Consider the following 27,051-nt stretch of genomic DNA (forward strand, 5'->3'; position numbering starts at 1 on the left):
TTTTAATTATAACTTACTGCTTAATTTCTATATATTACGCTATATTATAGTTTTGTTTTGTTTTTTTTGGGGGGGGGGGGTTTTTTTCAAGCATTTAGAAAAATGTTCATTTATCATTTTAAGTTTGTTTCACTTTTTTAATTAAATTTTATTTTATGGGGTTTTTCTTTTATTTTTTTTTAATAGTATACAATTTACTTGCAGTTTAAGTTTTATTTTTATTTTAGTCTCCCAGAGAACAACACTTCAAATATCCTAAAATTAATAAAACAATTCTTCGTCCCTCATCCAGACCGCACTCTTCTTGCTAATCTTTTTCGACAACATATCACACTGTGGTCTCTCGGTCGACATGTATGTACTCGACCGACTGTATACCGTGTCAGGAAGACGGATCGATGTACAGGGACTCTTTTTTGAAATCTTTTTTCAGTGTGCCACCCCCATTGATAATGGATTTTTGCAATACAGTTTTCTTGCGTTTTCTGAGCAGACCAAATATGCAGAATATCAGGCAGGCAGTAATGGCGGCCGCTATGCAGCCAAGGGCAGCAAACACACCGCCAGGCAGTTCGAGTAGTTTGCGGGCAGTGCCGCATTCTTCTTCCGATTCATCGAAGCCAGAGGGACAGTTGTGGTGGCCTGAAATGGGGGTAAATAATAGAAAATACATACAAATTAGATTTTTGCTTTAAATATGTATAAAAAGTACTTTTTGACATTTTTGGTGATTTTTTTTTAAAATATTTTTCAAACATTTTAGTTTCTGCCACTTTTTTGAAAAAGTATTTTTTTTGCTACTTTTTTGAAATTTAAACAGCCTGTCGTGTTTTATGAAAATTGGAAATTATACATAATTGTCTACTTACTGAATTGGACAATTTAGTTTAATTTCAATTCTCATGCTCTTCATTTTTTTAAAGTTTTATCAAAAAGTCTTGCGAAATAAAGTGCCTGGTTTTTTGATTCAAATAACATTTTGTTTTCTTTTTTTTGATTTTTTAAATTAAAATTTTTGTATCTTATTGTTAAAAAGAACATATTAACGACAATTTTTGTTTAAAGTAAAATTTTTTGCAAAAATTATAAGGTGTAATATTTACACCACATCTGTGACTATGTCATAAGTTAAAGAATAATATGACACCTTTTTGCTGCTATATTTCAAATTAAAAACTTTTGCAGAAAGTAACTACTTTTCTACTACTTTTTTCAAAATGTTAGAATTTTCTAAATTTCTTGTTTTTTTTTTATAAAAAGTACTTCTTTCAAAAAGTACTTTTTTACTCCTTTATTGAAATTTAAACTAAAGTGTACATTAAAAATTTAAAAATCTTCTACTACTTTTTTCAAAATGTTAGAATTTTCTAAATTTCTTGTTTTTATACCCTACACCACCATAGTGGGGAGGGTATTGCGTTTGTGCAGATATTTGTAACGCCCAAAATATTAGTCTAACACCCACCTTAAAGTATACGGATCGACTTAGAATCACTTTCTGAGTCGATTAAACGATGTCCGTCCGTCCGTCTGGTCGGCTGGCTGGCTGTCCATGTAAACCTTGTGCGTAGACTACAGGTTGCAATTTTGAAGATATTTCGATGAAATTTGGTATATATTATTTTTTCGGCTCAGGGACCAAGCCTATTGAAACTGGCTGAAATCGGTCCAATATTTCACCTAGCCCCCATACAAATGTCCTCCAGAAATTGTATCTCCACAAGTTCCGCTCCAAATAAGTTTTATATACACAAAATTCATGTCACCAAATTTTGTTACGATCGGTCCATAATTAGTCATAGCTCCCATATAGACCCGCTTCCGAAAATCACTTGAATGTGCATAAATCGCTTAAAAATGTTGGTAAACACACAAAATTCAACATAGTAAACTTTCATATAGGCATAAACCACACGACCTTATTTCATGGTGATCGGTCCATAATTGGTCATAGCCCCCATATAAGGCCCACTTCCGAAAATCACTCAAAAATATAAATTATCGAAATTTTAAAAGAAAAATGTTTTTGCTCTTTTACTTAGTGTAGGGTATTATATGGTCGAGCTTGACCGACCATACATTCTTACTTGTTTGGTTTTGGAAAATTCATTGAAATATAGGTTATTTTTAAGGAAAACAATAATTCTAAACTTTATTTCAAAAATTATATTTATAATAATCCATTTCGAAATTTTGGTAGAAAATTATTTTTTTTTGTTTTTATAAAAATGCATTTTTTTACTAAATTTTTAAAATTTATTAGTTTTGATGATAAAAAAGTCATAGTTTTTACTAATTTTGAAAGTTTTATAAAGTACATTTTTACTACTTTTTATACCCTACACCACCATAGTGGGGAGGGTATTATGCGTTTGTGCAGATGTTTGTAACGCCCAAAAATATTAGTCTAACACCCACTTTAAAGTATACCGATCGACTTAGAATCACTTTCTGAGTCGATTAAACGATGTCCGTCCGTCCGTCCGTCTGGCTGGCTGGCTGTCCATGTAAACCTTGTGCGCAGAGTACAGGTCGCACTTTTGAAGATATTTCGATCAAATTTGGTACATATTATTTTTTCGGCCCAAGGACCAAGCCTATTGAAACTGGCTGAAATCGGTTCATTATTTCACATAGCCCCCATACAAATGTCCCCTCGAAATTGGTCTTTATCGGTCATAAATGTTTAATTTATCTATGTATCTACACAAATTTCGCTCCAAATAGGTTTTATAAACACAAAATTCATGTCACCAAATTTTGTTACGATCGGTCCATAATTAGTCATAGCTCCCATATAAGGCCCACTTCCGAAAATCACTCATGAATATAAATTATTGATATTTTAAAAGAAAAATATTTTTACTCATTTACTTGGTGTAGGGTATTATATGGTCGGGCTTGACCGACCATACTTTCTTACTTGTTTTAAAATGCAAAGGTTTGTTAATATTATGGAAAATTCATTTAAATTTTGTTAGTTTTTTTCAAAACTCACACCTTTTATTACTTTTATAAAAACTTAATGTCAAAATAATTTATTTCATAAACATTGTTTTTATTAAATTTGTCATACAATTTTGGCTTACTTTACTGTTGTATAGTGATACCAAATTTGATGTAAATGTCACATAATTCAGCAGCTGGTGAAAACTTTTTTTAAACTCAGGCCAGCTTTATTTCTGACTCTCCAACTAACCCTAACTTGTCCAGCAAAAAGTTTTTTTTTTTTTTTCCATAAAAAGTTGAAGCTAAAATCTTTATCTAAAATCCTATTACTTAGTTTATACAAAAAAAAAAACAAAAATAAATACCTCAGTATGATTTTTCGTTTTATTCTTCTACTTTATAAAACTCTCTTAATTATTTATGAACAACTAACTACTGCTTTCCCTGCCAAAAAGCAAACTAAAAAAAATTAGTGTAATCCTCAACAACCGGAAATTTATTCATGAGAAAGAAGCTGTTTTTTTGTTGTTTTTCTCAAATCCTTTAAAGCCAAAAGAAAAAAAATTAAAAATTCTAACAACTTTGATAGAAACAAATAAATGCAAAACAACAAGCACAATAACAAAGTAGTATATAAAGCGGTTTGCCGCATAAGAATTAGGGGCACAACAATTACTTGCAACAAACTCCAAGCATATCACAATCTTCTCGTCGTCATCACCACTATCATCATCATCATCATCTTTCTTGACTGTGATTCCCAGTCAGTCATTCAGTGTAAGCAATATGTTGTAGTTGCAAGCTGTTTACGATAAATTGCTAAGCGACAGTGAGGAGGAGAAAATAAGTTGAAGGTGGTCAATTGAAACTGACTTTGAGTTTATCTTATAAGGGAACTTTTAGGCATAGACAAGTTTCTTATAGGGAATCGTTTGCAGAGATAGATACGCATCACGATTTTAGTTTGTTTCGACAAATCACCATGGATTGATATTTAACTCTTTATAATATTGGTTAAGATTTAATGCTAGTTATTTACACTTTGCTGTTCTTCACTTGTCGCTTCGTCTATATGTGTCTAATATCATAATGTTACCCCAATTTTCTTTATAGCACTCATTCATCCATTTTTTTTGTTCATTCTTCCTGCATATGCATTTGCTGGGATGAAGAACAACTTCCTAAAGATATTCTAAAGTGTAGTAGCTAAAATTTATCGCTTTTGTTGTGTATTTGTTGTGATATCTATTTTGGTTATAGGATTTATTATAAATAAAGAGCGATGCATATAAAGGGTGTCATAAAATACATCTACTACGTATCACTGTTTGAAGCAGATTTTGGGCTGAGTGATTCACTGGTCCACACTTTTCCGAAAATGAAGCAAATGATAAAGCAGTGACTTTTAAATTCAGTCGCATTTATGCAAATTTTTCATGGAAAATTTCTGAAATTTCATTTCTCTGATGTACTATTCCTTTCAAAACCTTAGTTTGTGTTTATCTAAAATCTTGCCAACATTTTGAAAAACCCTTTATATCTACATTATACAAGGTGGCGCAAAAGTAATCCTCCTATCAGAAAATGCTATAAATTTTGCGATTGGCCCCTAATGTCAGTTCTGTTTTGACATTTGTGTAGTAAACACATGCGAAATACACATTAATAAACAATGTTACACTACACTGCTCCAGAAAGCGGAATATTGCTGACTATTTATTTGACCAATAATCGGAAGATGATTTTTCATCAAAAATAATCATGAGTGATGAGGCCCATTTCCATCTTAGCGGGTACGTAAATAAGCAAAATTTACGCTTCTGGGGCACTGAAAATCCGTGTGTAATCCACGAAGAGCCATTACACCCGCTCAAAGTCACTGTATGGTGTGCTGTTTTCGCTGTAGGAGTCATCGGACCTTTTTTCTTCGAAGACGTCGAGGGCCAAACGGTTACTGTGAATGGCTACAGAGCAATGATCAACGAGTTCTTTTTGCCGCAACTTGATGAATTGGGATTGGAAAACATGTGGTTCCAATAGGACGGTGCAACGGCACACACTGCACGTGCCACAACCGACATGCTGAAGGATGCATTTCCCGGGCACCTAATCTCGCGTTTTGGCGATTTGCACTGGCCAGAAAGATCGCCTGATTTGACCGCTCCAGACTTCTTTTTGTGGGGCTTTTTGAAGTCGCGGGTTTATGTCAACAAGCCTCAGACTCCTGCAGCTCTTAAAGACAATATCCGTCAAGTATGTGAGGACCTATCGCCGGAAGTTTTGGCCAAAGTGATGGAAAATGACATAAAAAGGGCTCAAATGACAATCAACTATGGAATATTTATAATGGAATATTTATCATATATCGCGTGCTAAATCAAATTAAAGGTTGGAAACAAAAATACGAATGTAAATATTTCAACATGACAAGTAGCAATAGAAAGCCCGCCACATTATTCTATTTTAGTATTAAAAAAAATGATGTTTCAATGTACAGATTTTTGCACTTTTTCAATAATGTCGAAAACGAATTCCAATTTTTGTCGCGTTCTGAATCCAATGTTTATGGTACTTTATTGGAAACAACAAACAAAGAGCTATTAAAATGTTATTGAAAAATGGAAACAAGGGTTCAGGACCGTAGAAATGTCCATATGTAAAACAAGCATGGGAAATTAGATAAAACAAAATTTAAGTTATTGAGACACTATATAAGAATTATGTAGAATCAATAGATGATAAATACGAAGATTTTGTTGAAGTTACTTGAACTAATCCTTATTACAAACGTTTAAATAATATAAACAAATTCTTATTTTAAACGTGTCGGGAATATATGAGAAGCCGCAGAAAAAAAGGTACTTTTTTGAAAATTTAAAAATTTTGGGAAATTGATTTTTTCTAGAGGATTTCAACCCAAATATTATAAAAATACCAAAAAATCAATTTGTATAAAAATTTTAAAAAGTACCTTTTGATCTGAGACTCCTCATATACATATATGTTCTAAATCATACTAAAGGTTGTAAAAATGACTGCGAATATTTCAACAGAACAACTAACTAACCAACAGTACTATACATAATTTAAAACATATCGAACAAAATGGAAACAAGGAAACAAAAATTGTTAAGAGTTGTTTATTTTTTTTTTCACTTCAAGGCCTTCTAATGTCGCGTTCTCGACAGTGGACATTTCCATATATAACATAAGTATGGTAAATCCGAACAAACAGAAAATTCCAATTTTTAACTAATCTTTATTTCAAACGTGATAACAAGATATGTCGCATGCTAAATCATTTAAAGGTTAAAAAAAACACCAATGCAAATATTTTAACTAGAGTATCCAAACTCGACTGTTTTCGGTTTTCTTTAACATTTCGGTTTTTGTAAGACGGTTAACCGGTTTTAATGAAATATATTTTCAAAAGCTCATTCAAAAATATTTTTGGAAAACTTTGATACCATTTTTAAAAACATTGATTAATTTTGTAGAAAATTGTAGCATTTGACAATATTTCGTAAAATATATAAAATATTTTCCTTAAAAATTTCAAATTATCGTATTTTTTATATTGAATAAAAATATATATTTATATATCGCTGGCTTAACATGCAAAGGCTCTAAGTCCACTTTTTTTTAGAAATTGAGATTTTAATGAAGTAATGTACAATAAGTAAAAATACATTGATTACAAAGAAAAAATTGGAGTTATCTCGCTTTTTGTTGTTGTTTTGTAGTGATGAGCAAAAGCGCTTAGTCCAATTTATAACAATTTATCACAAGAAAAAGCTCTAAGTCCTTATAAAAAGTACAGTTTAACCATTTCTGTCAAATTGTTCAATGACATGTATTAAAACAAGTAAGAAAAAATGGTCGGTCAAGCCCAACCAGGTATTAAATGGTTGGGCTTGACCGACTAAGTAAATGAGCAAAATTTTTTTTTTCTAAATTGTTTTTTTTTCAAGTTTTTTAAATTTTTTTAAAATTATTAGTGAAAAACAAGTAGGAGAGCTATATTTGGCTGTGACGAATCTTATATACCCTTATTGAAAGTTTTTCCAATTTTTTTTTAAATTTTTTTTTAAATTTTTTTTTTTATTTTTTTTTTTAATTTTTAAAAATTTTTTAGTTTAAAATTATTAGTGAAAAACAAGTAGGAGAGCTATATTTTTTTAAAATTTTTTTTTTTAATTTTTAAAAATTTTTTAAAGAAGAATTTATGACAAAAAAAAATTTTTATTAAAAAAAAAATGGTTTAAAATATATTTTTCATGATTTTGACCCATTGTAGGTCCAACTTACCATAGCCTTATATACATCGTTGCAATGGAGTTTGAAATTTCTATCATTATATACCCATATTGTCTATATTAATGTCTTAATAATCCAGACATAAAAACTAGTAAATAAGAAATGAAAGACAAGTTCTAAGAAATAGACCTAAGTCCATAAAAAAATACAAACTATGCAATAGAAAAAGCTCTAAGTCAAAAAACCTTTTATCTCGGCAAATACATATTTTATCATTTTGTTTTTATGCACAAAAAAATACAAAAAAAATTTCGTTTATTTACCCAAAAAAAAGTTTGAATGTTTTTTGTCTCTCCTGTAAAATTTTAAAATATGGACTTAGAGCCTTTACATGTTAAGTCAGCGATATTTATATTAATATAAACCGTTTTTTTTGAAGACAAAAAACGAAATCGGATAATCGGTTTTTTTAAAAGATAAAAATCAAAACCGGTTTTTTTTCAAAAACACACCTTTTCGGTTTTTTGGACACTCCTAATTTCAACAAATTTTAAGATTTAAGATGGAAATGCATATATGTAACACTATGTATTATGATGGATCAGAACAACCAGGCGTTTGTTGAAATTACTTTAATCAATCCTTATTACAAACTTGACGGGAAAATATGTCGCATGCTAAATCATACTAAAGTTTGTAAAATGCTGCAATGCAAATGCTTCAATATTATAACTACTCAACAGTATTCTACAAAAATTAAAAATAAAATGATCTGATGATATTTTAATAAAAGTAGATCCTTTTTTTAATCGATTACTTTTCATCTAAATATCTCTAGCAAAAGTTTAAATGTATGTATGTTATTGCTGATATGCTATATTGTTCTGCATATTTAAAAGAAATAAAAACACACAAAACAATATTGTTTTCCATATTCTGCAATAGTTAGTTTTTTTTTTGTAGCTTGCTTTTATTTTTATTGTGGTGGCAACCACAGAACCACGTCGCAAATTGTATTTTTTCTGGGAAACTGCTGCAACAAGGACACACCGACAAAACGAATAAATGATAGAAAAAATATTATGGGAAACAAATAAATGATGCATTGCACTCAAACGATTTAAGTTGGGAATGACTAAATGAATGAACTAAAGCAAGAACGAATGAGTTTGTTTTGCTTTGTTTAAAGAGATTCTTTAGATAGCTGAATGGTAGTTTTTATTGTGGCATAAGAAACATGTTTAAAAGGATAAAAGTATATTGCTGTTTTTATAACAGCTTTTAAGTTCTGCATTTTTTGTCTTTTCTGACAATTTAGTTGTGTTTTGATATGGGTCGTATTAGTTTTATGTCCGGTATCTTTAGTGTAGAAACAACTTTTATGGTCTCATCTTGTTGTTAAAGCATTTAGGTGGTTTTGTTAGGAAAATCATAAAAAAAGAAAGTTCTGAGAGTGGCAGTTAAATGTTGAAAGGAAGGAGTAATAAGATAAAGGGAAATTATTGTAAAGTATTAGATTCTATTAAATGTGGACAAATTGAGCAAATTGAGGGAGGAGAACCACAAGCTAATGAATTATTTAAATACGGAAAATTATCCATATTTTCCAGGTAGGAAGATAATGAAAACTCCAAATTAGAAACCAGACAATTATGGAAAAATTGAGAAAAATCTTCTTTTTGGAAAGAGAAATTTGGAAAACTTATTATTTATTTCCCAAAAAATTTTGCTACCAGCATATAGACCCCTTAAAACAGCTTTTGTTTTATTAACTTTTGAAATCTATATTCATGCACAAACATGTTTAAAACCCCAAGTTATACAAAGGACACAAAATTTTTGTAACCAAAAACAATTGGGTCACATACAGTTCATATTAATATAAATAAATAAAACAAAAAGAAAAACAAATAAACAACATAATATGTAAATAAAATTCTCCAAAAAAAAAATTAAAAAAAAAAATATCATAAACAAACTCCTGAGTAAATAAAAAACCATAGCTTTACTTTGCCTTCTTAATTGGAAAAAAAGTTTTAACATTTTTTTCTATTCCTTTTTTTGTTAAACAAAAGTAATACCTAGAAAAACGTTTCGTATTCCAAAACTCAATATTTAAAACTGAATTTCCACCAAATTCGTATACATTTAATGTTTGAAGCAATAAAATCAAAAAAAAAATAACCTCCACAAAGGTGAAACAATTGTGAGAAAACTCGAAAAAAAATCTACCAGGAAGTTGCAAAAAAAAATCTAACAGCAAGATGTATAAATTATTAAACGCCTCGTAAATTTTCCAACTAAGAAGCACGTACAATGCTCCATTACGAATACAAGTTGATTTAACCTAAATTTTCTCCAAAAATAACACAAACAACAGCAAACGGAGCAGCAGTATCAGCAGCCGCCACGAGAACAAATACCACGATTACGACAGGAGTTGTTGAGTACAAAAACATACAATAATTTTTTTTTACTACTGGTTCCATTGGAAAAAAGCAGCCAAAAAAAAAAATAGGAAAACGAAACGAAAAGAATGGCAAAACATGAGGAATATAAAACAAATCAACTTCAACTTACATCAGGTTTACATTGTAATATATGCAGTGCTTGGTTTAACCCATTAAGGGCACAACGGGACATTTAAATATACATTTAAAATTTAAACAAGTAAGAGAGCTATATTCGGCTGTGACGAATCTTATATACCCTTCACCAAATTGTACTTTAAAATACAAATTTTAAATATTTTTAGATAAACAAAATTTATTTTTTTTCCAAAATATTTTTTTAATTTTTTGGAATTTTTTTTTTTCGAATTGTTTTTTAAATTTTTTTTTTAAATTTTAAAAATTTTTTTTTGGGTTTTTCTATTTTTTTTTTTAAATTTTTTTTTTTGGTTTTTTAAATTTTAAAAAAAATTTTTGGTTTTTTAATTTTTTTTGGTGAAAATTTGTTTAAATTTAAAAATTTTTTTTCCTATTTTAACCCATTATAGGTCTATATTAATGACCTAGTAATCCAGATATATGTCAAAAATCGAGGTTGTCCTGGTTTTTTCCTCATATCTCAGCCATTTGTGGATCGATTTTGCTGATTTTAAATAGGAAACTTCTCGAAAGCATGTCTGACAGAATTATTGAAGATTTGGATCACGAAGATATCTGGGGTCTTCATAAAATTGATTTCAACAGACAGACGGATAGACGGACATGGCTTAATCGACTCCGCTATCTATAAGGATCTGGATATATAAACTTCATACGGTGGGAAAATTATATTGTGGAAATTACAAACGGAATGACAAACTTATATATACCCTTCTCACGAAGCTGAAGGGTATAAAAAGCATTAGCGGTATAATGTAAAAAATTGATTTTGCCACACCCCTCCGCCCATAGACTGAAAATTAAAAATCTGACTTTACAGTGTTACCCGCTAGGCTATTCTGAAGATACTCTGAAAATTTCATCAAAATCGGTCCTGCCGTTTTTGAGTTTATTCGGTACATACATACATACACACATCCATTTTTATATATTGTTACATTTTAACCTTTTTAAAACGTTTGGTTTATTTCCTTTAAATAAACCGGATATTTTTGATTGCAAATAAAAGCCGTTTAGTAGTTTGAAAATTGTAACAACTCTTTATTTATTTAAAATGTACAACAGAATTAAATATTCACTCAATGTTTTTTTTTTATACACGTTTATAAATTCTCAGAAATACAGACACTTTATAATGTATACGAATTCACTTGAAAAATACAGCACACTTTAAGGCACTCAGTTGATGTTTATTCAAATAGCGTCTCTGATAAACTCACTCACTACTGCAAAATTCGAATATTCTAGATCTTACTAATACATACACCATCTGTGGTGTACTTTCTACAATGTTCTTTAACTGAATATTCGAATTCGAATACAGCGTTGCCAACTTACGATCAAATCAACTGAAAGCTTTTATTTAATAATGCCCACAGATATGTTACAGTTTGCTATTTATTTGAAAGCATTATGATACTTTTAAATCAGCCCTTAAAATCTTTATATTTGAATTCAAGTACAATTTCGTAACAATATAGATATTTATAAGCCTTAATTACAGATCTTTATACACTGTAATCGTAAGTATTTATTACCTTCAATCGTAGGTCTTTATAATCTTCAATCGGTGGTATTTGCAAGCTTCATTCGTGGATCTTTATAAACTTTAATCGTAGGTCTTCATGAGCTTCAATCGTAAGTATTTGCAAGCTTCAATTGCAGATCTTTATACACTTCAATCATTGCTCTTCATGAGCTTCAATAGTAGGACTTTATAAGTTTCAATCGGAGATATTTATAAGCTTCAATCGTAGAACTTTACAAACATCAATCATAGGTTTTTATAAGCTTCAATCGGAGGTATTTATTAGTTTCAATCGTAGATACTTATTAGCTTCAATCAAGGATCTTTATAAGTTTCAATCGGAGGCATTTATAAGTTTCAATCGGAAGTACTTTTTAGCATTAGTGAAGGATATTTATAAGCTTCAACTACAGGTCTTCATAAACTTCAATCGTAGGTATTTATTAGCTTCAATAAATGATTTTTATAATCTTCAATCGTAGGTATTCATGAGCTTCAATAGTAGGTCTCAATAGGAGGTATGTAAAAGCTTTAACCGTAGGACTTCAGAAGTTTCAATTTTAGGTCTTTACAAATTACAAACGGATGTATTTATATGCTTCAACCACAGGTATTTATAAGTTTTAATCGTAGGTATTTATTAGCTTCAATCAAGGATCTTTATAAGCTTCAATCGTAGGTCTTTACAAACTTCAATTGTAGGTCTTTACAAGCTTCAATCCGGGGTATTTATAAGCTTCAATGACAGGTCTTTATACACTGGTGAATATTCCTATAAACGCACTTAATTTTTTCTGTATTTTTTGTTATATCTTTGTTGTTCTCACCCAAAAGCTTAATTTAACTTTTTTAATGAGAGACAACTTAAAGGTACTTTTTGAAAGTAAACAAGTTTTGTTTCTTATTCTTGTTGTTTGCCTTAATTATGCGATCAAATGTTCTTGGTGCTATTTTAAGTGGAAGATTCGTATAAACGCAGACGTGAAATTTATTTTTAAAAAAGTTACCAAAAATAAAATATTATCAATTTTAGTTTTTTTCAACCAAAGGTACGTTTCTAATAGTAACATCTCAATTTACTGCAACTTTTTCTATTTGAATCAATAAATTTCATCACTTTTAAAGATGCCCAAGGGAACTGTTTTGTCCGATCAAGAAAAGATTCAAATTAAAATTATTCACGACCAAGGATGTTCCAATAGAGAAATTGGACATAAAATCGATCGTTCGGAAAGTGTGGTACGAAATTTCTTGAAGAATGTTCAAAATTATGGAGTTCGCAAACCTACAAAGGGAAATACAAAACTAACAAGAAGACAACTTAATCTAATGAAACAAGAAGCAACCCGCAACAAATTGAATTCCACACAAATAAAGAATAAATTGAATCTTCCAGTGACTTCCAAACACGTTGCACACATTTTACGAAACGATGAAAACATAAAATGGAAAAAGCCGAAATGTAAACCAATGCTAAGAAAGCTTCATAAAGAAAATCGTCTAAAATTCGCTAGAAACTATATGAAATGGACAGATGAGTGCAAAAAAGTAATTTTCTCTGACGAAACAAAATTTTATTTAGACGGTCCTGACTCATACTCATTCTATTGGCACGATTTGAGATCAAACGATGTTGGGATGTCAAAACGTAATTTCGGTGGTAGCGTTTTCTGCAGTTGGCAAGTTGAAAATATGTTTTGTTTCGACAAAAATGAATAGTGCGATTTATAACGAACTGTTGGAAGATGCTCTTCTCTTATTTATGGATGAAAAAAAAAAATGGATGAAGATTGCATATTCCAACAAGATAATGCTGCAATCCATGTTTCTAAGCAATCGAAATCTTGGTTTAATGAACATAGCATTTCTCTGTTGGACTGACCGGCTTGTAGTTCGGTTTATGTAAAAGTTTATGCAAATAATGCCCAGAATGAAAGCATAATGACTGTGACAGAGCTGAAACTAAGAATTAAACAAGTCTGGGAGGAAATTGATTCCAATCTGCTTAAAAAATTAGTGGAATCAAAGCCAGACCGTATTTTTGAAACAATCCATAACAAAGGATCATCCACACATTATTAAATGCTACAGTGGCACATAAATTAAAGTGCGTTTATAAGAAAATACCCTTAAAAATGGCTGTTAATCTCGAAAATTAAGTAAAAAAAATAAATAAAGTACAAATGAAGTTTTTTTGTAAACAATATTTTAACTAATTTAATAAACAAATTTGTAGCCCCCTAAATATGTTCATGTTTAATTTTTACAATTTTTCAAGGGTCTTTCAATCAAGGATCTTTATAAGATTCAATCTTAGGTCTTAATAATCTTCCAGCACATGCCTTTATAAGGCTCAATATTATGTAGATTTTTATAAGCTTTTTATTAGCCTCAATCTTGGGTAACTATAGGCTTCTAACGTTGATATTTATTAGCTTCAATCAAGGATCTTTATAAGTTTCAATCTTAGTCTTCATAATCTTCCATTACATGGGTTTATGAGGCTCAATATTAGGTCGTTATAAGCTTCAATCGTATGCCTTTATAAGGTTCAATTCTAAATCTTTATAATATTCAATCGTATGCCATTGTAAGCTGTAATCATTATAATCGTTATCCACTACACCGTCATCTTGCTGAGTTTTTTCCTGGTTTCAGCATTCCATACTAAGAAAGGCATACCCATCAATCAATCGATAGTTGCATATTTTAGTCTCAAAAATTAGTACTGTGGTTAATAACTTGTAGTTGCACGGACAAGGTTTAATAGACCAACATGAGATTATAGAATCTCATTGAATAGTAGTCAGAAAGTAAGTATTGCGTTTAGAGAAATAATAGTTCGATAAGTGACAAATCTGCTGAAAGTTTTGAACAACACTTTTGTCGCTAATTATGAATTCGTTGCCTATTATAACATCTAACATAACATGAAGTATAGCAGGCAATGTTAAAATAAACCGTTGAGTAGAGTAATCTCTACTCTACACTAAAGTAGAGAAACCTCTATTCTACACTATAATATAGTATTTTCTACTCAATACTAGGGATTACTCTGCTCTAGATTAGAATAATCTCTACACTACATTAGAGTAGATTTATCTCTACTCAGCACTAGATTAGAATTATCTCTACTCAATACTGGAGTAGAGTAATCTCTACTCTACACTGGAGTAGAGCATTCTTTACTCTACACTGGAGATTACTCTACTCTACATTATAGAGTAGAGCATTACCTACTCTACACTGGAGATTACTCTACTCTACTCTAGATTAGAATAGTCTCTACTCTATATTAGAGTAAAGTAATCTCTAATTTACACTGGAGTAGAGCATTATGTACTCTACACTGTAGTTGAGTAATCTTTAATCAACACTTGAGTAGAATAAACTCTACTCTACAATAGAGTAAAGTAATCTATAATCTACATTAGAGTAGAATAGTCTACAATCTACACTAGAGTAGAGTAATTTATACTCTACATTAGAGTAGATTATTCTCTACTCTATAATAGTGTAGAGTAATCTCAATTCTACACTGGAGTAAAGTAATGTCTACTCTACACCAGGGTAGAATAATCACTACTCTACACTAGTGTAAAGTTGTATCTACTCTACCTGGAGTTGGATTATCATTAATTTACACTACAGTATAGTATCTCTACTCCATACTGTAGTAGAGTTATCTCTACTCTACACTGTAGTAGAGTTATTTATTGTACAAAGGCCTTGCAAACATATTCATTTCTGCAGTGTAGTAAAGTAATCTATTTTATTAAAGCTCTTATTCCTTTACTTTCTGCAAAATTTTAATTTTTTACACTTAGCCCCTTAATGGTTTAATCATTTCCAAAATATCATACACACAATACACTTCTAGCATCACTCTGGCAAAATGGAGCAACACAAATTACTACATAACTTTTTTTCCACTCTCACTCTAACTAACTTTAGCACAAAACTAAAATGTTCCTAGTACATATAGACTACTCACCGTCACACCACAATATGGCTGCTATGCAGGCATCAATTTCAGGACATTTATATTCACAATCTGACTCTTTTGGATAGAATCCAAAATCACTTAGCGTATCGTTGCCACTAGTACCAGTTGTTGTTATAATGCCGCTGCCGCCAGTACCACCAGCAGCCGATCCTGAGCCACCAGTTCCCGTCGTACTGGCATTAGTTTGTAAATCAAATTGTTGCAGTAGAGCGTTTTTAGTGCGGTGTATTTCCAGCCAGGTAAAGGCAATGTCACCGGGTTCCTTAAGTATGGGCTCCAAAACTAAGCTGACCGGTCTGGAAGAAAAGAAGAGATGGAAATAATTGAAATGGTTTTTATTTTATGGATTTTAAGGCTTTAACAATTTCTTGCGTAAGTTATTGTCAGTTATTATTAGTAATAATTACAATTTTCATATTTGCAAAATATTGTATGCAAAAATTTCCTTTCTTTTGTATAAAAAGGTAACTATTGCTATTGAAATAAACCTAAATGTGTCCTTTCACTTTGCTAGAAGATTGTATGTGAAGTTCATTATAGACAAATGCCATTGCTTACACAAATTTAATACACTTTCATTTTGGGTAACAGATGGCTGGACTTGTGTTGTCCTTTTTTATAGTTTATTTTTGTTAAATTTTTCTTTTCTTGTTTATTGCTGCTTGTTGCAAAATTAAAATTAAAAATCAAAATTTCATTTCAAAATGTTATAGATTTAAAAACGTGCCGGATCATGCATGTTTATGGTTATGTAAGATTTAAATTGTTAAACAAGTCAAGGAAGAAAAACAAAGAGCATTAAATTTCTTTAACAGAGTTGTAGACATAAATGGGATATACCATTAGTAGAGTAATAAGGGGACTTAACATTTAAAGGAAATTGTTATTGTTGCTTGATGAATGTAGTCGATATAAATTCCAGAAATTTAAAGAGATTGAAATATTCCAAAGTTTAGTAGGTGTCAAAGCCAGTTCGAAACAGTTCTCATAACTTCCTATTCCAAAATAAGAGAAGATGTTCTGGAACAGATTTTAAACAATTGATAAAGTTAAAGTTAGAAATTTCAAATAAATTATTGCAAATCATTTAAGCAATTCTTGCAAAATGATTGTCCTTATATCCTAGTAATTCAAATTTGTTCATGTACTTAGCGACAAAAATGGTGGATATGAATGGAATGAAGTAACGAGAGTAAGGAATAACCAATAAATTTATCTAAATAGAGATGAAATAGAGAGAAAATTGGTTATCAAATCGGAATGTGATTCTATTTTAAACCGGATACCAGTTAATTTATTGGTGATACAAATGGCTCTCAATTCTGCTGTGAGACTGAGTGTAGGCTGTTCGTGTTCTGGACCTTTTTTTATACATAAGTTTGTCATTCCGTTTGTAATTTCTGCATTTTTCATTTTAAAGTATATATATTCTGGATCCTTATAGATAGCGGAGTCGATTATGCCATGTCCGTCTGTCTGTCTGTCTGTTGAAATCAATTTTCTGAAGACCCCAGATATCTTCGGGATCCAAATCTTCAATAACACAGTACAACATTTTTCAGTTCATTGCTTTGGGACTCAATTCTGACAATTGCACGTGAAAGTAGCCCCAAGGATAAGAACTTCTGCATCATTAGTTTTGTCAAGTTGGCTGCCGTAATAATTTAATGACCATACGAATTTTTTTTCCTCAAGGTGGATTTTTATCACTTTTTCTATATTTTAGCACGGTTATATCTCGTATACCGTACGGAATATCTCTTTTGTGGCTGAAGCAAAGTTGTAGATATTGAATAGTAGAAAAAAAGTACGGAACATACCTACCCGAAAAAGGAGCACCCAGTGCCTTAAAAACCGCAAAAATGCCCATTTTTAAATTTTGTTAACCAATTTTTCACCTTTTTTGCTCAATAACTGGATTACAAATACAATTATGGACCGATCACCATGAAATGAGGTCGTGTGATTTGTGTCTCTATGAAAGTTATTTATCATGAATTTTGTATGTATACCATCATTTTTATAAGATTTATTCACTTTAAAGTGATTTTCGGAAGCGGGTCTTATATGGGAGCTATGAATAATTATGGACCGATCATAATAAAATTTTTTGACATGAATTTTATATATATAAAACTTATTTTGAGCGAAATTTGTGTAGATACATATATAACTTAAACATTTATGACCGATAAAGTCCAATTTCGGGAGGGCATTTGTATGGGGACTAGGAGAAATAATGAACCGATTTCAGCCAATTTCAACAGGCTTCGTCTTTGGGCCGAACAAATTATATGTACCAAATTTTTTTATGATCGGTTCATAATTAGTCATAGCTCCCATATAAGACCCGCTTCCGAAAATCACTTTAAAGTGAATAAATCTTATAAAAATGATGGTATACATACAAAATTCATGATAAATAACTTTCATAGAGACACAAATCACACGACCTAATTTCATGGTGATCGGTCCATAATTGTATTTGTAATCCAGTTATTGAGCAAAAAAGGTGAAAAATTGGTTAACAAAATTTAAAAATGGGCATTTTTGCGGTTTTTAAGGCACTGGGTGCTCCTTTTTCGGGTAGGTATGTTCCGTACTTTTTTTCTACTATTCAATATCTACAACTTTGCTTCAGCCACAAAAGAGATATTCCGTACGGTATACGAGATATAACCGTGCTAAAATATAGAAAAAGTGATAAAAATCCACCTTGAGGAAAAAAAATTCGTATGGTCATTAAATTATTACGGCAGCCAACTTGACAAAACTAATGATGCAGAAGTTCTTATTTTTGGGGCTACTTTCACGTGCAATTGTCAGAATTGAGTCCCAAAATCATGTGTTGTACTGTGTAATTCTGTCAGGCATGCTTTCGAGAATTTTGCTATTTAAAATTAGCAAAATCGGTTCACAAATGCCTGAGATATGAAGAAAAAACCAAGACAACCTCGATTTTTGACCTATTTCTGACCTATATCTGGATTACTAAAACATTAATATAGACAATATGGATATCTAATGACAGATATTTCAAAGACATTTGCAACGACGTATATAAGACCATAGTAAGTTGGACAATTTTTAACCCGATTTTTTTTTTTCACAAAAAAAAAAAATTTAAAATACAAAAAAAAATTTTAAAATTTAAAAAAAAAAAATTTTTTCCAAAAAATTAAAAAAACAACTGGAAAAAAAATTTAATTTTGTTTACCTAAAAATATTTAAATTTTGGAAGTACAACTTGGTGAAGGGTATATAAGATTCGGCATAGCCGAATATAGCACTCTTACTTGTTCACTCTAAGATACTGAATTAATATGGCCAAAACCTTTTTTGCTATGCATTTCCATATTATAATCCCGAATAGGGATACATGGCAGCACGGACTCTTCCCCCCTTACGGCTCTCTCTATGGGTAATAGGATCGAATGGGGTTTCCTTATTGAGAACTTTGGGACAAAATCCTACATTAGGCTACCTAACTTCTGTTCTGATCTTCAGGCGCAAAAAACAACTGCATTTAAACATAAATTGGCTGAGGTATTATCGAATATCTGGTGATATATGTATGTATATATACTAATATTAAGGCTGCCGTTAACGAAATAGCGGGTATCTTCACGGTAACTAGATTAATCGAGAAATTATGGATATTGCTAAATGAGATAGCGAAACATTATAGGATAATGCTTATATGGGTCCCTGGACAAGACGAAATCAGGGTAATTGTATAGTAGATGTATTGGCAAAAAGGGGTGCGATGATGGATGAGGAGGTGATCGATCCCTTTTCTGGTATTTCCAATGTTAAACGCAAGATGTTTGTACAGCAGAGACTACATATATGAGACTGCACAAAACAGGTATACCAATGAACCATCCTATGCTGTAACGAGGTCAACTTGGTCCGTATATAATGCCAGCAGGACGAATCTACTTGTGGAATTCCGTAGTAAACAAATATGCATAATTGAGACACATACTAGAAGCTGTCATATTGAAGAAGAGGAGGAGACTGTGTCCCACCTATTCTCTCAATGACCGGCTCTGACAAATTTGAGAGAAATCTGGTGATGAATCTTAGACGAATCCACTCCTTTATCAGATAATCTGGTTGGTTCACCTCGGAGACAACCTCTTTTGGATATCACAATGGGATCAGTTTTGAATGGACCTATATCAGCTGTTTGACAAGTGGCTGTCCATGGAACATAAATACTTTCATCTACCAGAACATAATATAGTTTTTCAGGCTGAGAAATTGGCGATTGCAGTGGTTGAAGAGGATTGATAATAAAAATCCAGCTTTACTAAAACCCTAAGAAAGGAAAATATCAAATATCGAATGCTTTACATTGTAAGAATGAAATATTAGATTGCTCGGAATCCCATTCCTGTCGTGTTTAGATGAGCTATCAATGATGAATCTAAGACGAATCCAAAGAATATATTATAAATACCCTGATGTTTACCTTTCTGGTATCACAATGGGATCAGTTTTAAATGGAACCAATTGAGCTGCTTGACGAATGGCTGCCCATGCAACCAAACCTAACCTAGGTAAATATTTTCGTCTGCCAGAACATAATATTGTTTTCCAGGCTGAGATCATGACAATTTCGGAGGTTGACGAGGATTGATAACAAAAACCCAGCTCTATTAAAATCCTAAGGAACGAAAATATCAATTATCGAATGATTCACAATGTAAGATTGAAAAAAACCCTACTATAATTGTGAAAATCTTGAAATAATATGGCAAGGAGAGGGCGGAAAAGCTATCCAGGATGGGATCATCATCCAATATGTTAAGCACTAAAAAATTACATTAATTGAAGGTTCTTAACCTAGCTATAAAGGCCTGTGATTAAAGCTTATAAAGACCTAGTATTGAAGGTTATAAAGACCCACGACTGATGCTTATAAAGACTTACGACCGAAGCTTAAGTAGATCGGCAATTGGATCTTATAAAGACCCACGATTGATGTTTATAAAGACTTACGATCGAAGCTTATAAAGACCCACGATTGATGCTTATGAAGACTTATGATCCAAGCTTATGTAGATTTGCGATTGGAGCTTATAAAGACTTACAATTGATGCTTATAAAGGCTTACAATTGAGGCTTGTGGAGATCTGCGATTGAAGCTTAAAAAACCTTACGATTAAGGATCATACATTTCTATGATTAAGGTTTATAAAGACTTACGATTGGAGCTGCTTAAGACTTATGATTCTAGCTTATAAAGGCATACGATTGACGCTTACAATGAATTACGATCGAAGCTTATTGAGATCTGCGATTGGAGCTGATAAGACCTACGATTAGTGCTTACAAAGATTTACATTTGAAGCTAATGGAGATCTGCAATTCGAGCTTCTAAAGACCTACGACTGAAAGTCATATAAATGAAGATTACAAAGCCCTAAGTCGGAATCTAATTGTATCTGATAAAGACCTTCATTTTAATATTATAAAGACCTTATAATGACGTATTACTGAAGCCTATAAAAACATACGACAGAAGCTTGTAAAGGCCTACGATTGAAGCTCATAAAGATGGACGATTGATGCTTAAAAAAACCTACGATTGGAACTTATAGTGACAGATTTATCACTCGTAGGCGTCGAAAGGATATGAAGAGGTTTTTTTAAGGATCCAGAATGATTGGTTTTTCCATTATACTGATCCTGTTTTCAAGATAACGTTTAGGAACTAAGTGTATTGAAGATTATGACCTAAAAATCCTAGTCTAGATCCATCAAAAACTTTGTCAAACTCATTCAGCTTATGGTGAATGTGTTTCATAGTTTTCAATGTGCGATATATGGTTGAGAAGTGGTGAGTTGGAAGGCAAAAATTGCTAAGGCCAGTCAAATAAGTTTGAAGATCAAGAATTGGAGACATTACTCCATGAAGATTGTTGTCAAACTCAATAAGAGATTGCAAACTCATTTTGCAAGCACAAGGATTCATCCCAAAGAAGCCCAGAATATGCGACCAGACATGAACTGTAATATACCATCATGACAACGCTAGGCCACATGTTGCAATACCCGTTAAAAACTATTTAGAAAAAAGTGTTTAGGAAGTTTTGCCTCACCCACCTTATGGATCATAACTTGCCCCGTCCGACTACAGTTTGTTTCGATCAATACGGAATGTTCTCTCTGGGACACGCTTCATTTTGGAGCACAGTATCCGAAATTGGCTTGATTTGTTCATGGCCTCAAAAGAGGAGGAGTTTATATGGCTCGGTATCCATATGTTGCGAGAAAGATGGGAAAGGTTCATAGCTAACAATGGCCAATACTTTGAGTAAATTTATATTGTACAAATGTTTCAAAATAAAAGCTATATCTTTTAAAAAATCCCGCATTTTAAGTCATACACCATATTATTTAATATTTAAGTGCTAATAATTTCTATTAAACACTTGAGACTCTTCCTACACCAATTTCAGATATTGAATTAGCAATTTCCCAAATGTAACAATATTACGCCTCTGGTCATGGAACATTAAAACAACATTGGGCTGTACCGGGCATGTCGTTGTTTAGTGAATGTATACAGATATGAACGAAAAATGACAATAAATGCTTTTAGGACATACGCATACAATAAAGTACATACAACTATAGTTACACATTTTTACAGACACACACACAGCCACCGTTACTTATACACAGATACATACATACCTATCGACAAAGAATTATAAACAAATATTAACGACCTAAAAACACAGAGTTGGAAAAAAAGAACTATGAATCGAAAGGAAAAAAAAAGAAGAAAATACTGAAATTTTACAAACATTGAAAATGTGCCATGCACGTACATATTTTTCCAATTGCTGACATAAACACTTCTACCAAAAATGGCCAGAAAAACAAAAAACAAACTACAACAAAAAGAAAACCAAATGTACTGCTACTAATACTGGTAAAAAGGGGGGGGGGGCAAATAAACAGGATCTACAAATACCCGACAAAGTAAAAGAAAGTGGTTAGAGTCAGAGAGGAGAGTGTATCTGTGTGAGTAAGTAAATGAGTTTGCAAAAGTATGAATTTGCTAGTATTAGTACGAGGGCAAGCTAAAAAAAACTTTCAGGATCCTATAATAACTAGAGAAGCAGGAATGTAAGATTCACCAAATAAATGATACTTCAAAATGGGCTGTGACCGTACTAAGGAAACAGATCTTATTTCCTTGAGGCTTTAAATTGATTTTGGAAACAGGAAATGATCACACTAGAATGATCCATAGGATATGGTGGCTAAGTGGTGGAATTTTTTCGATTTTTCGAAATTGATGGCTAATTTCGAATTGGATCCATCTTCAAATCATTGTTTCAGTGTTCTTGTTTAAAGATATTCTGTTCCAATTTTTACTTCCTGAAATAACTTTTCAGATTTCTCTCCTGTTTTTTTTGAAAGCAGACCAAACGGTAAGAGTGTTTATAAAGAGCGCATACATGTGTATGAATGTTTACATAAGTAATTGTATTGAATCTATGTACAAACATATACAAAAATACAAACACACAATCACATTAAATACACACAAACAACATGCGTAAGTTGCTGTTGATGATGTTTGTATATGTTCAGTAAATTATCGACTTAACATCCAAAAACATTCACATACTCATACTTACGTATTCATTAGGGTCACCTTTATTAAAATTTCAGGAACCTTTAGAAAACAAAATTTAAAATTTTCAAATGAAAAGACCAACGATTGAAGCATGTAAAGACCCAGGATTGATGCTTGTAAAGACCCACGATTGATGCTTGTAAAGACCCACGATTAAAGAATGTAAAGACCCAGGATTGATGCTTGTAAAGACCCACGATTTATGCTTGTAAAGACCCACGATTAAAGAATGTAAAGACCAAGGATTGAAGCATGTAAAGACCCACGATTGATGCTTGTAAAGACCCACGATTGATGCTTGTAAAGACCCACGATTAAAGAATGTAAAGACCCATGATTGAAACTTGTAAAGACCCACGATTGATGCTTATAAAGACCCACGAATGATGCTTATAAAGACCCAAGATTGAAGCTTGTAAAGACCCACGATTGAAGCTTGTAAAGACTCACAAATGATGCTTATAAAGACCTAAGATTGAAGCTTGTAAAGACCCACGATTGAAGCTTGTAAAGACTCACGATTGAAGCTTGTAAAAACCCACTATTGACTCTTGTAACGACCCACGATTGATGCTTGTAAAGACCCATGATGGAATCTTGTAAAGGCCCACGATTGACCCACGATTCAAGCTTGTAACGACCCATGGTTGAAGCTAGTAAAAACTCACGATTGAAGCTTATAAAGACCCACGATTGAAGCTTGTAAAGACCCACGATTGAAGCTTGTAAAGACTCACGATTGAAGCTTATAAAGACCCACGATTGAAGCTTGTAAAGACCCACGATTGAAGCTTGTAAATACCAATGATGGAAGCTTGTAAAGACCCATGATTGATGCTTGTAAATACCCACGATTCAAGCTTGTAAAGACCCACGATTCAAGCTTGTAAATACCCACGATCGATGCTTGTAAATACCCATGATGGAAGCTTGTAAAGACCCACGATTGAAGATTGTGAAGACCTGAGATTAAAGCTAGTAAAGATCCATGATTGAAGTTTGTAAAGATCCACGATTGAGTCTTGTAAGGACCTACGATTGAAGCTTGTAATGACCTACTATTCAAGCTTGTAGATACCCACAATTGAAGTTTGTAAAGACCCACGATTGAAGCTTGTAAATACCTACGATTCAAACTAGTAGAGATTTATGATTGAATCTTGTAAAGACCTAGGATTGGAGGCCTATAACTGAAGATTATAGAGACTTACTATTGGAGCTTGTAAAAACCTACGATTCAAGCTTATAAAGAACCACGATTGAAGTTTGTAAAGAGCAACGATTCAAACTAGTAGAGATCTACGATTGAGTCTTGTAAAGACTGAAGATTATAGAGACCCACGATTGGATCTTTTAAAGACCTACTATTCAAGCTTATAAAGACCCGAGATTGAAGCTTGTAAAGAGCAACGATTGAAGCTTGTAAATACCTACAATTTAAGCTTGTAAAGACCAAATATTGAAGTTTGAAAAGGACCCACTTGTAAAAACCCACAATTGAAGTTTGTAAAGAGCAACGATTGGATCTTGTAAACTCCAACGATTCAAGCGTGTAAAGACCCACGATTTAAGCGTGTAGAACCTACGATTGAAGACCTACGATTAAAGCTTACAAACCCTCACGATTGCATCTTGTTGGAGTTTACAAAGACCTACGATTGAAGCTTATAAAAATCCATTACTCCCAGCTTGAAAAAAGATGAAGAGGCCTTCGTAAAGGCATTATTTTTCAGACTCAACGACAGCTAGCCGCACTGAAAAGTCGTTTCAATATTACAGGGCGAGTCGTACTTGCTTCTGTTAGAGGGTCTACTTAAGAAGGCATATTTGAAGGTCTTCCGTTGAAGACCTGCATGTACCTGACATGTAAAGCCTCATAGGATGTCTTCATAAAATCACCTATTAAACGGCCTTAAAAGAATAGCCTAACTGAAGGACTGCTGCAAGCAAGACTTTAAAGAATATTATTAGGGAACAATGGACTTTAAAGTATCACATGTGTAGATTTATTATATAGACACAAAATATAGGAATAATTGCAAAACCAGGTATGTTTGAATTTTAAACAAAGTTTTGTTGGACCATATTTTGTAATGAAATTTTGAATGTGTACGAATTTTTTAGGAGAACCTAGAGGGTCTTTGGTTCTCCTAAAAAATTCGAACATCTTCTGAGAGAATGAAGAGTATCGCATATTTTAGATTGTGTAAATAGGTATTTCAAAAGGCCTACAAAGTGAAGAAATAGCATTTCTTCTCGCTGGGATTTGACATTGAAATATTTAGCATTGGGTTTATCAGACCTTGGGTGCATATAAAATTGAAAATGTTGTTAAGAAAGGGCCATCCTAATACATACATACTCCTGCATTCAATGTACGACCATAAATGAATAAATGAATGAATCGATGGTTCTTTAAATGTATGAATGTTGTTTGTTTACTTCATGTACATGCAGAAGACTTTAAAGATTCATACTATATTTTATACCAAAAAATTAACAACAACAACAACAATTCACAAAGAAAAAAATACAAAACACCAACGAGTCTCTTGTAGTCCGGTACAATGTTTTCGGACTAACATGATGCTTCTTTTTTTTCATTCAAAAATTACTTGTAAGTTTAGAGCATGAGACCAAATGAACAAAAACGAGAAAAAAAAACAAAATGAGCAGAAAAAAAAGTTGAACATCAGAATTCACACGAAATAATCGTAAAACAAAGTTTATGGCATTTTCATGTGGGATAATATTGTTTTTACAGTCAGGGAGAGAAATTAACATGCATTTGTAAGAATGATACTCTAACTGAAGGTTCTACAAAATTACGAATGATGCTCTAAGTGAAGGTTCTACAAAATTACGAATGATGCTCTTAGTGAAGGTTCTACAAAACTACTAATAATAACCTATCTGAAGGTTCTATAAAACCACGATTGATGCCCTAACTGAAGGTTCTACAAAATTACGAATGATGCTCTAAGTGAAGGTTCTACAAAATTACGAATGATGTTCTCAGTGAAGGTTCTACAAAATTACGAATGATGCTCTAAGTGAAGGTTCTACAAAATTACGAATGATGCTCTTAGTGAAGGTTCTACAAAACTACTAATAATAACCTATCTGAAGGTTTTATAAAACCACGATTGATGCCCTAACTGAAGGTTCTATAAAACCACGATTGATGCCCTAACTAAAGGTTCTACAAAATTACGAAAGATGCTCTTAGTGAAGGTTCTTCAAAACTACTAATAATAACCTATCTGAAGGTTCTATAAAACCACGATTGATGCCCTAACTGAAGGTTCTATAAAACCACGATTCATGCCCTAACTAAAGGTTCTATAAAACCACAAATTATGCCCTAACTGAAAGTTCTTTAAAACCACAAATGATGACCTAACTGAAAGTTCTATAAAACCACGATTGATGTTGCAACTAAAGGTTCTATAAAACCACTATTGATGCCCTAACTGAAGGTTTTATAAAACCACGATTCATGCCCTAACTAACGGTTCTATAAAACCACAAATTATGCGCTAACTGAAAGTTCTATAAAACCACGAATGATGACCTAACTGAAAGTTCTATAAAACCACGATTGATGTTGCAACTGAAGGTTCTATAAAACCACGATTTATGCCTTAACTGAAGGTTCTATAAAACCAGGAATGATGGCCTAACTGAAGGTTCTATAAAACCAGGAATGATGGCCTAACTGAAGGTTCTGTAAAACCATGATTGATGCCCTAACTGAAGGTTCAATAAAACCACGATTGATGCCCTAACTAAAGGTTCTATAAAACCACGATTAATGCCCTAACTGAAGGTTCTATAAACCACGATTGATGCCCTAACTGAAGGTTCAGTAAAACCACGATTAATGCCCTAACTGAAGGTTCTATAAAACCACGATTGATGCCCTAACTGAAGGTTCTATATACCACGATTGATGCCCTAACTGAAGGTTCTATAAAACCATGATTGATGCTCTAACTGAAGGTTCTATAAAACCACGATTGTTAGCCTAACTGAAGGC

The 27,051-nt window shown here is 32.2% G+C and overlaps 1 protein-coding gene across 1 annotated transcript in view; it reads right to left on the reverse strand.

The window, feature by feature from the left end:
- Positions 1 to 382: 382 nt before the first annotated feature.
- Positions 383 to 27,051, reverse strand: part of LOC135955691 (uncharacterized) — a 365,923-nt gene continuing 339,254 nt past the window's right edge. The window contains exons 13-15 of the mRNA XM_065506049.1: positions 19,827 to 20,021; positions 15,338 to 15,645; positions 383 to 642 (exon numbers count right to left, since the gene is read on the reverse strand). Coding sequence (XP_065362121.1) covers positions 383 to 642; positions 15,338 to 15,645; positions 19,827 to 20,021 — 763 coding nt within the window. The remainder of the gene's footprint in view (positions 643 to 15,337; positions 15,646 to 19,826; positions 20,022 to 27,051) is intronic.

The sequence above is a fragment of the Calliphora vicina genome, chromosome 3 (assembly GCF_958450345.1).
Source record: "Calliphora vicina chromosome 3, idCalVici1.1, whole genome shotgun sequence".
Taxonomy (NCBI): domain Eukaryota; kingdom Metazoa; phylum Arthropoda; class Insecta; order Diptera; family Calliphoridae; genus Calliphora; species Calliphora vicina.